We start from the raw sequence: 14,109 nt of genomic DNA on the forward strand, positions 1-14,109 counted from the left end.
CATAACAACATAACATTTTGAAATTAGGTGTGTTATTGCTACAAACTAATCAACATTTTCAGGTTTTCGGATATAATTACATTTCTAATTTGAAAAGCTCAATGAGCTCAATACCTTGGTGGATGGCAGTGGGCCCACTATAAATGTCTTTCTCTTAACATAGTTCTGCCATGATCCCTGGAGAGGAATACAACTACTAAAAGGCATTTAAAATAAAAAAAACAACATCACCCCCCTAGCCTTCTAATTCTGTCCAAATTTCCATGCAACAGTTCAATTTTTTTGCATGGAAATTTAATTTACATTGTAGGCTATAATTCTTAGACATAACTCACCAAAATATGTCCATTATTTATTAAATTCAATACATTTTATAATAAACTTTAAATAAAAAAACAAAAATATGTTAAAAAAAATAAAAAGAATAGATAAACCTAGAATATAACTGTACAGTAGCTTGTATAATATATATATAATAAAATTATATAAATATTATTTGAACATTTCTTTGTATTGGACTCAATACCTATATTTTATTGAATTTAATACAAAATTATTTGAATTTCCCACCAATCCTCCCGCCTGCACTGATGCATGCACCGACATCACCAGGAAACCCCAGAGATCGTCTCTGCATTTTGCGGCTGAAGATCAGAGGAGCAGGATGTGTGAGGACAGAGGAAAAGTAAGATTGTACATGCTGACGTAAACAGGGATAAGCAGGACGACAGGGGCCACTGACGGAGCAAGGTAAGTGTTTTTTTTTAAAGTTTAAAACGCCCCCGAGTGTGACTCGGGATTACCACTAGGGGGGTTTAATAGAGGCTGGGTAGCTCTTCATTTAAATGCATTTATAACGCATAGGGATATCTTTGTAGTGTTATTAACTCTATATTATTATTATATTACTATCTTGTTACCTAATTTATTTAGTTCTTTAACAGTTTAACCTCCTGGGCAGTTCATTTCTGTCTGGATTTATATGTCTAAACGCGGTACATTGTCTTTCATGAAAATTTATTTTACAGTATATTATAATTGTATGATTATATTAAAGTTTGAAACACAAAACCATGTCAAAATAATAAATTTAAAAAAATAAATTTTGACATGATTTTGTGTTTCATACTTTATTATACTCTGAGTTTATACTTGGGTCAAACCATTAGATGGCCATTTATCCTTATGTAAAGTGTATAAAAACTCCAAGTCTCTTACACAAGGACACAACACCGTCTACCAACAATAATGCACAGACGTTCATTTAAGAACAAGTGACCCAATTATATGTAGTTGTTTTTTTCAAATATTTTATGGGGTTTTTTCAATTTGTATGGGGTATAACAGAAAAAAGATCAAGGGGAGATTTACAGTTCACATAGTCAAACAGTGTAAATCCACCTCTGTTACCCAACAAAAAAAAACTTCCTTTTTTATATATTATTATTTAATTAATAATAAATTATTATTATTAATTATAGCCTCCTATCCAACTTCAACTTTTTATGTTTATTTTTTTGTTAAAAAAATAAGAACTTTAAGAGGCTGAAAAACAATTTTTCAATTGATTAAAATATTTATTGATACCACATAAATTGTACATACACATTAAAATCATTTAAAATCATATACATAAATCCCTCTGTTTTCCTAATCGATCTTTATTCATTCTTCAACGCGTTTCATGGAAACGATCCACTTCATCACAAGGAGAAAATAGTACAGAATTTAAGTTAGAATGGTCAATGGTTCCATGATTGTGTGATCCCCCCAGGCATTGGGTGCGGGGTCCAAAAGCAAAAGTGGCAACTATGCAGGGTCTTCTTTGCAATTTAACCAAAACAAACAAATTCAACTATTTTAACCATTTAAATTAATGCACCAGAAATATAACAGCCATTTACATAAACATCATCTGAAGAAATATCAATCCGATATGAATGCTGCTAGTCTTATGGCCCTCTAAGCCTGCAATGGAGCTGGTGCTGATACAACTTTGTAGCCAACACAACGGGAGATCAGACTCCAAAGAATAATCAATACAAAAAAAAAAAAAAGATGAAAGATAAGGGGAACACAGTAGGATAATTAGAGTAGAATACTTTTATGAAAAATGCCTAGTTCTTTTTTTATGATACATGTTATTTTGTCATTTACCACAATCAAGTTTCGCTTATTTTTAGTGAATTCCAACTGAATATTACTTGCTTTCCAATAGCACGCAATTTATATATGAACTACTAAAAAGAAATAAGAAATCAGCCAAGCTGGGGATTTTAGTACAGAATCGTCTAGTTTAGAAAATAAAGTGCTGTCAAAGTTTTTAGGTAGATTAACATGCAATACTGAGAAAATTAAATTGTAAATTCTAATGCAAAATCTCCTTTTCCGGGGACAATTCCACCAGGCATGAAATAATATGCCAATTTGACCGCAGACTCTAAAACTGAGTGGAGAGTTTAAAATGTGCAACCTCATTGGCACTATATACTATCTCATCAAAATTTTATAGTTTGCTTCAATAAATGATGTGTTTAGCGAGATAAAAGAAAGAGAGTTTGCAGTATCCTGCCATTCCTGGATCTCCCACTCTTTACCCAATTCAGTTTCCCACTCAAGTGCCAAACTAAGCATCTAAGGCCGGAACATGATCTTCAGTTTTTTGGCGTGAAACATGAAATAACATATCTGACACTGTTTTCTACTGGTATCTATCCCTTCACTTTCAAACATGCCATTGTTCTCTCTATCCTAAAGACACCCTCACTAAAATCCTCCCTACCTTCTAGCTACTGTCCTATCTCCCTTTTCCCAAATGTTTCCAAACTTATTGAACACATTGTTTATGAACAACTTACAGATTACCTGAACACCAACTCTCTCCTGACCCTCTCCAATATGGTTTATGAGCTGCACATTCCACCTAAATAGCCTTTACTAAGGTAGCTATTGACCTCCTCAGGTTGTGAAAAGTCACAAGGTTACTTTTCCCTCCTCCTTCTCCTATATCTTTCCTCTGCTTTTGACACTGTTGATTACCCCCTTCTAATCCAAATCAAGAACTCCATTGGTATCAGTGACACTGCTCTCTTTTAGATTGCTTCGTACCTGTCTGACTACCCCTTCCAAAGTTCCTATTCCTCTTCTACTCTCCTCCCTTTTGGTGTTCCCCAAGGGTCAGTCCTTAGACCGGTTCTCTTTTCTCTCTACACCTCCTCACTAAGTAGCCTCATGGCTGACAGATTTCTGAACATGGATTACTCAACCTGGATAAATAGGAACTCATCATCCCCCCCACTTCAAATTCTAAATCTCCCCGACATATTATTAACTGTTAATAACACTGTCATCCGTCCCTCCCCATAAGCATGTTATCTTGGTGTCACCTTCGATTTTACCCCCTCATTTACCCCCCATACTTAGGATATTTCCTGGTTTTGTCCTTTTCACCTGCACAACATCTACAAAATCCACCCCTACCTGTCCCCACATACCACCAAACTCCTTGTAAATGCTCTGATCATCTCTCTTCTGGACTACTGTAACATCCTCTTTCCTGGTATACCACTAACTGGTATTCCACCAGCCCGGCTTATCCATCATTCCCACCACTCCTCTTCTGCTGCCTCTCTTTGTTGTTCTCTTCATTGGCTTTCATTTCACCTTAAAAATCAAATTTAAGCTCCTGTGCTTTGCCTTCAAATTCCTCCACAGTTCTTGTTTAACTTACCTTTCTGAAATGATAAAAAATACACTCTTAGCCCCTCTCTTTGCACCTCCAATGACCTACTAATGGACCTCCTCACTCATAACCTCACTACTTTCTGTTCCTTTATAAATGCACCCAAAACCCAACTTTTGAAACTTGCTTACCAGTATTATTCTGTCTTTTAAAAGACAGAATACTCATCCTACTCACTACTTCCCACCATTCCATATCCCCCCTCCTATTGTGTGATACTTTCTCTACCTCCTAGATTATAAGCTCTTCGGGGCATGGTCCTTCCCTCCTCCCGTGTCACTGTGTCTGTCTGACATTTGAAACCCCTATTTAATGTACAGCGCTCTGCAACCTAGGAAAGGAAAATTTCCTTGATTTATTGAACAAAATAACAGGTATCAACTGCACATACACATTTAAAGTTTGATCGTCTTGGCTCTAGCAGAAATTTTTTTATCTAAGGGGGATGCCACCCTAAGCCCATGGATGAGTAACAGAAGTAGTAATTGACTATATAAATATTTGTTTGCCTATCCAAGTAGGAATATTTCTAAAGGGGAATTATTGATAATAAATTTAAAATGATGAACTGTAAAGGTTTTCCAAGTGTTTTTTAGGTATCTTAATTTTTCATCATTATGCTGCTCCACACAATTTTTGAAGCTTGACATACAGTAATTATGGTATCTATTTACTCAACATAGTCTATTTTTTTAAGCATTGATTATTAAGAGGCATTTCTTGCAACCAACCACACAAATTTTTTCCTTTGAACATCACAAAGGCTTCAATTGTTTTGAATTTTTATGAGCTGCAAATTGTTCATGAAGATTATGTTATCTCATCTACAGCATAATTGTATAGTGCAAAAAAATGAAAAAACCTGCCAGGTTTTGAAATATACTGTGTTTTTGTTATCCCCTGCTTTCTAAGGTCTTTCAGCACATTAATGCTGTTTCCCTCTTTTAGCCTGTTGGTTGTCCTTTAGTCTTTTGTAATGGGTATGGTAAAACGTTTTGCCTCTACCAATATCACACTATTTAACTATGCTTTAGTTGTACCCCTTTTGCTCAGTTCCATTCCTGCTAATTGTGTTTTTGTATTATTTAAATAATATTTTAATAATTATTCAATATTATTTTGCATACTATATATTGCTTTAGGATGCAACTTGAGTTTTTGTGACATCATTTTTGTTCAGCAAAAAAGTTCCTTATCAGCCACTTTTGCAAGTTTTTTTTGTAAAATAAGTTGTGACGGGTTGGCAACCTGGCCACAATAGACAGTATAAGCACTAGCAACATTTCATTGGTAAGGGAAATTCATGGAATGGACAGACAAAATGTGCACTGTTGCAATAAAATAATAATGGTGGTGATGATATGTTATATCTCTTTTTATAATGTTGTAAACTAGGAAAACAGGTGTGTAGAATAAAGCAATACAATGTTTAAAAATGGCCCTAAAGGTTTAAAGATGCTGAACGATGTTTTATATATCAGTTGATTAGAAAGTGAGGTAGGCTTCCTCAGGGCCCACAGGGAAAGCCCCTTTATTGATGTGGAGTCAATTATTTAGGCTCTGATACCGAGGTCATATTCTTCAGAACGTTGTTGCTTTAAATGCTTCAGTATTTCTCGGGAAAGCAGGGGCTCACTATAATTTTCACCTTTTGGAAAATCTGAAATGAAACATTAATACACAGTGTTAGCATTGCCATATTAAAGAATCTAAATTATAATTACAATTCTGAACTACAGAGAAATATCCACTGTTCATGGTATTTTATAGCAGGTACATACACATGAAGGTCCTTCTCTTCTATATATCAGAACGTAATAGCTCTCATTCTTTATGCACCTAAGATATGCACTGATAGAAAGTTGCCTGCCTTTTATTCCATCAGAGCGGTATCTGCATTTGGTTTGGCCACATAAGTATGAAGGAAAATCACCTGTCCCTTCTGCAATAAAAATACTACCTGCTTACAGTTTTTAATGTTGAACTTTAGGTCCCCTTAAAGCACCACCATTATGCTGTAATATAAAAGACATTTACAAGTGGGCACTAAAATTACTGGCTAACAAACTTTAGTCTAAACACAAAAAAAAGAGAGCCAAGAGTTAAACCTATGGTAATCTTGTGATGAAGCACATTCCAATCCACTTCTTTGCATGTGACATGTGTAAATAGCTTAACACACAATATCAAGCATTGTTAACTTTAACCATAAAGAACGATAAACAATAGATAGTACAGTCAGCTAATAAAAGGGAAGCAACAGTGGGGATACACCAGGTCTTTTATCTTTGTCAGATTAATGCACTAATGTTGTTGTAGTTTGTGTCAGTTGCAGAAAGATCCTGTTTTGATAAATAGAAATTTATTTTGGGGACTGTACAGATGGCACTAAAAAGAGGTGTTGTTGATTCAAAGGTAATGGAAATTTACAGGTTCTGAATTCCTTCCTGGACAACCTATTATTAGATTAGATTTTTGTACCTCATGCCAAACTTTTAGATGCAGTATTACACCCATAAATGTATGTGAAGGGGAACAGCTGTTAGTAAAAATGACAGCTCAGTCTGTGAATACAGGCTGTGCATGCACACTTCAATACTAGACAGTGGTTGAGCAGCCTAAGTGCTTGGGAAATGTCATCGAATGCAGCGTGAGCTGCGTGACCTGTGACAACATTTGAAGAGGGCCGGTTGTTTAAATCTGCCTGAAAATTTACCGCCGACACAATGGTTCAGAGTACTCTGCTAACGGTGCAGTGATAAATGCTGGCTGGGCTGCGGAAAAGGTAAAGAAAAATTACAACTCTAAAGCCCTCATAAAAGCTTTCCTTACTCTCTTTTTCCCACACACCTCTTTATGGAGTGCTCTCTGGGGGAAAGGTCTGACACAGTAGCTGGATGAGGGGGGTGGGGGGTGGTGGACAGTGTCTGGACTCTAGAGGATGGGGGACCTTTGCTCTGCATACATTCCTAACTTGGTACCTTTTTAAATAATAATGTGTCCTCAGTCCTCCAAGAATTGGACAAAACTTTGGCATTTACTATGAATGTTTTGCCTTAAATTGAAAAGTTTGTATGCTATACCTAATAAAGAGGTGTTCACTGCTTTCTGATGTGTTCTCGGTACACTGATTGTGATTGCAGAGAACCTTTAGTTAGACTTGTCATGCATTTTGCTGACACAGAACTATTTTCATTTAAGGAAATTATTTATGAACAGATTTAGGGGACTGCAATGGGGTCAGATGCGGCTCCTATGCAAATCTGTTTAAAAAATGTACAAAAAAGGACACTGATGTGCTTTGTGTATAATTACCATGCCAAATATTGGGTGAGATAATATTGAATATTTTTTTTAATATGGGCAGGACCACATTCAATCTGATTGTCTTTTGTGTTAGGAATACATGAGAAATATGCAGTCATTAGTCCGTTCATTGGAGTCTGTTCAGAAGAAGAATGCCTTGCTTGACACACTTGAGATACTCTTAAAAGAAATTTCTTATTTAGATATTAACTTTTGCAATTTTATTTTCAATTTAGCAAACCTATTACTACAGAGGTGCCTACATTTTTTTGGCTTGCAGGCTTCTTTTAAAATGACCAAGTCAAAATGATCTACCAACAATAAAAATGGTAAACATATATTTATTTATATATATATACTAAGAATGACAAGGAAGTGACTGAAGCTAATGAGACATTGAATAGCAGAACGTTGCACAGACTTTGCAATACGAGAATATAGTGACAGAAAAGCTACAGTTCATCTGTCATAGGAGAATGATGTGCTGCACAAGAAAAAGAACTGCTAATCTGTACAAAGGTATCTCTGAACTGACTTGGACCCTCAGCACTGCTCACCTCAGACTGCCCTGCCACCCTCTCTGCCTCCCTACCCAATCTGCACTGTTACATGCGCCTTGGACGCAAAGTTCCTGGTGTTGTCTGACAAAAGACATGCCCAGCATCCCTATAGACGTACAGCAGGGCTGCTGGTGAGTAGCAGGGAGGGGTAAGGCAGGCCTCCGCGATCGACTCTCGTTGCCCTTGCGATCAACCAGTAGATTGCGATCGACGTGTTGGGCACCCCTGTATTACTAGGTACTAACTATGTTAAATGTGTTGTGGATATTGGTATTTTGATCAGGTGCTTTATTTATCTGTAATATACTGTGTGAGATGGATGTGATTTAGGTATATAGGCCATATATAGGATATATTATGGGATATATATGTTTACATATATCGTAATGTATTTGTTGATTGTATTTTTGGCGATGTTGAATATTTTTTTCTGTAGTGAGATTTCAAATCCAATTATTTTGGTCCAGACTGAAATAATGTTATAGTGGAGTGCCTCCATTTATAGTCGCAACAGAGCTTTTAAATTTATATCTTAGTTCATAACCAGGTCTAATAATATGCAGGTTGATGCTACATCACTAATATGGTTACATCCAGTTAGGACTGTTGTCAGGACTGGGGGATGTAGGGTCCTTGTTCTTACTTCACTGCTCAGTGAGTGTATTTGTGTGAAATGACTGTCTAAGCTTCCTTTTTGTTGCACCTTTCTTTATTCATTCTTTATCATTCAGCCATGTCATCTGTAAAATACATTCCTTATGGTGCTTTACATACTAGCTACAGCATTTAATGATTTGTAGACCTACCAGTGTCAAAGAATCTACTTTATAACCAGCAAAATTTCACATTTAGCCCCTGAACACAGCACAATATTGTAAAGCATGTGTCATACAAAAACAAAAAAAAGCTATTTAAAAAGCCAACACTTTTTTATCAGTAAGTAACACCTACTAGTAAACCTGTGAGATTTTACCTACTCTGGCTCTTCCTCAAATATAATAGATTTATGTACTGGATGTACTGGAATGTAGCAAGTCAGTTGAAAAATGTATCTACTGGTATACATGAGAGTATGCAAATCGAATAAATGCATTTCCTTCCTAGAGTAGTTCAGACTACATATATTGTTTTTCTCTAACTTGATGACCCTTGCTAGTTTAAAAGAAAAAAACTAAAGCACAAAACCACAGGAATTACAGAAATAGAAATGCCTTTTAGATGCTCCAAAATACAAATCTGTATGAAGCATGAGAGGCAAACAGTGACATAGCATACTGTATATTCCCATCCAAATTGTTAAGATGTGCTGCTGTAAACAATTCTTACATCCAAATAAGAATACATTTTTTTCAAGAACTCCAAAAACAGATTTCAGTTGGAATGCATTCAGTGACATTTACAGCAGGTGACTCTTTCTGGTGTGTATGTTTCAAATGACAGTGTTTAATTCACATTCAGTCAATGTTTTGAGAAAGTCACATTCACTTCTGTACAAATATGACCTATTCTTTTGTAACAATGTTTAATAAATGTCAAATATAAATGTAGATCACACATTTTTTTTTTAATTCTGTCTTACATATTGTGTTCTGCTTTTTCTGTATTTAAAGTGAGCATGTGCTTAGCCCATATAGCAGGTTCACTTAATTATCTATCAACCCCCCCCCCCCCCCCCGTAATGTAATTTGTGTTTTAAACATTTTTCCCTCTATTTCACAGCACACTAGTGCTTAAAGCAGCCATATTGCATAGTTAGGACATATATTGTTCAGAGGGAAAGCTGTACAAGTGAATAACAGCATTTGGTTGTTGCTGTCAATCACTGCAGTCTTCCAGGATTGTTTGCACTGCAGTTAGACGTTATTCTTCATCTCTCATACAGTAAAGAAACTTACACCTCACAGGAGATCCCACACTTACTGACAGCTCAGCAACCCTAAGTAAATGCATTGTGATAACGAAGTAATTTTACCTTTTTACCTTGGTATTTTCGGTTAGTGAAGTGTTTGACCCCTTCCACAATGTAGCTCACAAGATAATGGTAAGTGAGTCCATAGCCTTTTAAAACCCCTCAGCAGAAAGACCTATTCATATTTGGTAACAGGGTTGCAGGGGATGAAAATGGAGTATAAGCAAGCAGATGGACTTGGTAACTACATTAACCTTTTGCTGTCGACAGGATGGGCTATGCTGTTAATTGGAAATGGCACTAATAATGGGTGTCAGGCAGTTGTGATTGGGATCCTTAGCCATGACAACAGTCATTTTTTCATTTTCATGGCATTACTGCCAAAGAGAAATAAGGGGGCTGCAATTGCTGACCTCTTTCTAAAATGAGACATCTACAGTGTGCCATTGATAAATTCCCTTTAAAAATTTATTCAAATTCTTTGGCTGTCTCTGAACAGGAAACTCAGCTTAACAGTCAAAAACCAAGATTAAGCATGTAGTATACATACAATCTTGTTAAAGGTAAAATTTTGATGTCAGAAAATAACTGACAAGCCATAAGTATTTTACCACGTCATCGATGGTGTGTAGTTTCATGTATTTCTCCCATTACCGGCCTAATTTATTAATTTTTTTTCAACCGGACAGGAAACAACTATTCAAGTTTGTAAACACACTCATCACACCCCTCAACTAAACATTGGACACATTTGGAATGACTACAGGTCCTCTTATATGAAAGCATTTGATGTATCCCAACCAGACTGGTTACTTTACCATCATAAATGACTAATCGAAAAGCATTTCGGCATTCCAGCGAATTTTCAAGGATGTCCTTTAGAGTGCGACAGAAGAGTTTTGCCTGTTCAATGCGATCCTCTTTACTGAAGGCAGCACTGGCTACATCTGACATTTCATACAGGGATGCTAAAGGTGTAGCATATTCCACAATGCAATAGTATGGCTGTGATAAAACAGAATGCAATTATTAGAACAAGTAGATGTACATGTTATTTTCTTAGAGACATAAAAAAATGCAATAGGTTTATTCATTTCAATATCAATCTGCATGTCTAGGTTGCTATTAAAACTTTTTAAACTTTTAAAAAATACTTTTTCAATGGAATTTACTTAAAAATGCAAAGTTGTAATTGTATTTAAACATTGTTAAAAAAGCTAAATGAACGAAAGTGTAGGTTTTTTTATCCATTTATATTTAAGCAACTATAAAACATATAAAACTATAAAAGGTAGCATCTAAAATTACAAATTACTGCTGTAGCTGTGGTAAGTGGTGCAGGAGCCGAGGGGGGTGAGTGGACAGTTCCTGTTTTGTATCAGGAGAAGAGGAAGGGACCTGGCAGAAGCTGACGATATTAAGAAAAGGTAGCAAGAATATTCAAAACAATTATACAAGGAAGAACTAGCCATTAAAACTTCATTATGCTGTTGAAGGGCTCTTAGCAATTTGCCAGCAGATATGGAAAACAGAAGAGAGTTGTTATTTGAATCCCAGAAAAAAGGTAAAGAGTGTTCACATTTCCAAACAATTGCAATTATTTCACATGCTAGGAAGGTAATTCATAACATTTTGCAGGCTAACGACATATATGGCAAAAACTTCTAGATATAAAATTGCTAGAGATAAAATTGCCAACAGTTGAATAATGAAGAATGCAAAGGATTTCCAAAAACTGTTTACTTTTGCTTTATTGGCAACATTTGTGCTGATTATGTCAAACTGTGGCAAGTTGTGAGAGATACGGAAATACTTTTTTAATTATGCAAATTTTACTTATATTCAGAATACATACTGAGAAATGCTAGTTGAGATGAATGACATGTTGGAATTAAATTTGGCGGAAGGAATATTAACAATCTCAGATATACCAACAATTAACACTCAAATGGTGGATTTAAAAAATGTCAAATGACCATGAAGAAGAATGTTCGATTGTTGACATAAGTTGACACAAAACTGAGATTTATCTATGCAAATGAGACCTCTACAAATATATGGGGGGAGGGGGGTGAAGGTAGTGACTGATTTTAACTGTCTGGGTTCAAAGATCTTAACAGATGGGGACTGCAGCCAAGAAATAAAATATGTGTGCTTCTTTGAAGAAGTCACTTTACTAAACAGAGATCAGGAAAGTTAGGTCCAGTCTTTCTGGTAGTAACATAGGGCTTTGAAAGTTTGAATAGTGATAGGTTAGAATAGAAAAATCAATGTTTTAATTTGATATTGGAAAAAATGATTGCAAATATTACATTTAATGGAAAGGCAAAACTCGCTGCATTGCTTGCTGCATTGAGCATGCCTATGCAAGAGTATATCCACATAAAAAATTGTTTAAGGTTTGCTGCATTCTAAAGAAACATATGGCTGCATTTGCTTTGTTTATGTGAGTTCATTGGGGTGAAAATGAGACATAGGGCCTTATTTATTAAAGCTCTCTAAGGCTAGAGGGACTACACTTTCACCAGTAAAGCTAGGTGATGAAGCAAACCTGGAATTGATTTCTTCAATGTCATTTGCTATTTGTTAGCAAATTCTTTGAATCCTGGACCAGATCCATCCCAGGTTTGTTGGATCACCCAGCTTCACTGGTGAAAGTGTATTCTCTCCAGCCTTGGAGAGCTTTAATAAATCAGGGCCAAAATGTCAATGCACTGTAATCCTTGCACACCTGTTGTTGTACTATTAGATACACATGATAATGCAAGGTAACCAGATAAACAACATGCTCACTAAAACAACATTATCAATGTCACAATAACAATCAGATTTATTGAATTTAGTTAGAAATGTTGATTTTTTATAATCTGTTGGATAGAGTGTCCCATGGTATGACTTAGAAAGTGCTGGATAGGATGTAGAAATCAGGCTAAGGTATACATAAGCCACATATTGGGCTCCAAAAATAGACAACAGAAGTTCTGTCAGTCAGAATACCTTCACTAAAAGCAAACATTGAGTGTTTTGTGTTACTTTTTTGTTAGTTAGCAAGGGTCTAATAAGTAGGGTGGTTAGTTGCCCAGCCAACCTACTAATTGTTTTGTTTTTTTGGTATATTGACTGTGTATTTTGGCAACCTTTCCCTTGGTAAATAAAAAATCCAGGAAGGAGCCTAACATTTTTTGTTTTGATCTGGATTTGAGTGAAGACTGCGCAATGAGTGCTGCTGCCACCTCATCGAACTGCACATAGAACAACAATCCCCCCACAACAGACATTTTTTTTAAATTTTTGCAGCATACAGCAGTCCTTGAAAATAACATTGATTGCATGGGACCCTGCTTTCGAGTGGTTTACCTACAGCTTCCATCTTTCATTGCCCTGTCTGCTTGGCCAAAAGCAGAGCACAATTATTTTTAGAAGCTACAGCTAAATGTGACAAAAATTGGAAATGTTCTAGCAATGTCACTGACAGCATCAACACTGTATTACAAGCTTAGCAGTGAGAAATGTTTTCCCACAGACATGCTGTTGCCTCTAGAAAAAGACCGCTCTTACATTTTTTAGAGCAGACAGGAATTCTTAGAAAATCTAAACAACAGCACAACCGGGATTCAAACCAAAAATTTTCAAAACCTGAGTGCTGCTGCAGTGCTGGCTCTTAAAGCATTTGCAGATTTGACAACATAGGGCTTTTCACCACCACCCCAATCTCTATTGGGCTATAATGGGGAGATGCTACATGTAGAATCCCCCCAAGGCAGAGGTTCATTGGTGTGAAGAAGTGGTAACTGCACCGCAACCCCCACATTGTAAACATAGTCTGAGGTTTTGCTCATATTAACGTTTCCTAGTTATAATATTTATATTTATTTGTAATTTTACCAAAAAATGAAAAAAAAACACAATGCTATGCTTGGCCTATTCAGCCACAAAAATGCCTGAAAAAGCCAAACAGTTGCCGCCTGTTATCATTCCAGAGCACCCGGTGGTTGACTGAAAGAACTTGTGACACAAAGAACTGGGAGCACTAAATTTGCCAGCAAGGGATCCAGGTGCAATTGCTAAATCTGGTCTGGCCAACAAAGCTAGTCAGCAAGTTTAGATAGTATGGGGCACTGAAATTTCTGATGGCGGCCCTTTTGTTACCACAACACATGAATCTAAATGGAATCTTAGGGTTTTCAACATTCTATTTGATGATCTCCTAAATAGTGTGAAGCAGCTGGCATTGCTGTCTTAAACCTTTGAGCCAAGTAAATAACTTTATTCCTTGAATGATTTTGCGTTTGGAACAGTTAAGGGGTATTGGGCACTTTCAGCATTAGCAACAAAAAAGCTCTCTGCTGGTGTAAGTAATAGGTACGTAATAGGCAACAGATGTTCCACCTCATATTAGTCACATTACTTTTAATGTACGTTATGTATTTCCAGGCTACAGCTGGTCATAGATATATATATATATATATATATACTATATGTTTTATTGAGATACAAATGACTATTACTGAAAACCATTTTTTAACTTCTACTAATTATTTTGACCTGCCATTGTATGGTCTTTTAATTGGAAAAGAATATATTAACTAATG

At 36.0% G+C, this 14,109-nt stretch overlaps 1 protein-coding gene across 1 annotated transcript in view; it reads right to left on the bottom strand.

The window, feature by feature from the left end:
* Positions 1 to 1,556: 1,556 nt before the first annotated feature.
* STING1 (stimulator of interferon response cGAMP interactor 1) overlaps positions 1,557 to 14,109 on the bottom strand; it is a 33,846-nt gene continuing 21,293 nt past the window's right edge. Inside the window, exons 6-7 of the mRNA XM_072398980.1 lie at positions 10,336 to 10,522; positions 1,557 to 5,402 (exon numbers count right to left, since the gene is read on the bottom strand). Of these exons, the coding sequence (XP_072255081.1) occupies positions 5,296 to 5,402; positions 10,336 to 10,522 (294 nt within the window). The 3' untranslated portion in view covers positions 1,557 to 5,295. The remainder of the gene's footprint in view (positions 5,403 to 10,335; positions 10,523 to 14,109) is intronic.

Source organism: Pyxicephalus adspersus, chromosome 2, assembly GCF_032062135.1.
Source record: "Pyxicephalus adspersus chromosome 2, UCB_Pads_2.0, whole genome shotgun sequence".
NCBI classification, from domain to species: Eukaryota; Metazoa; Chordata; class Amphibia; order Anura; family Pyxicephalidae; genus Pyxicephalus; species Pyxicephalus adspersus.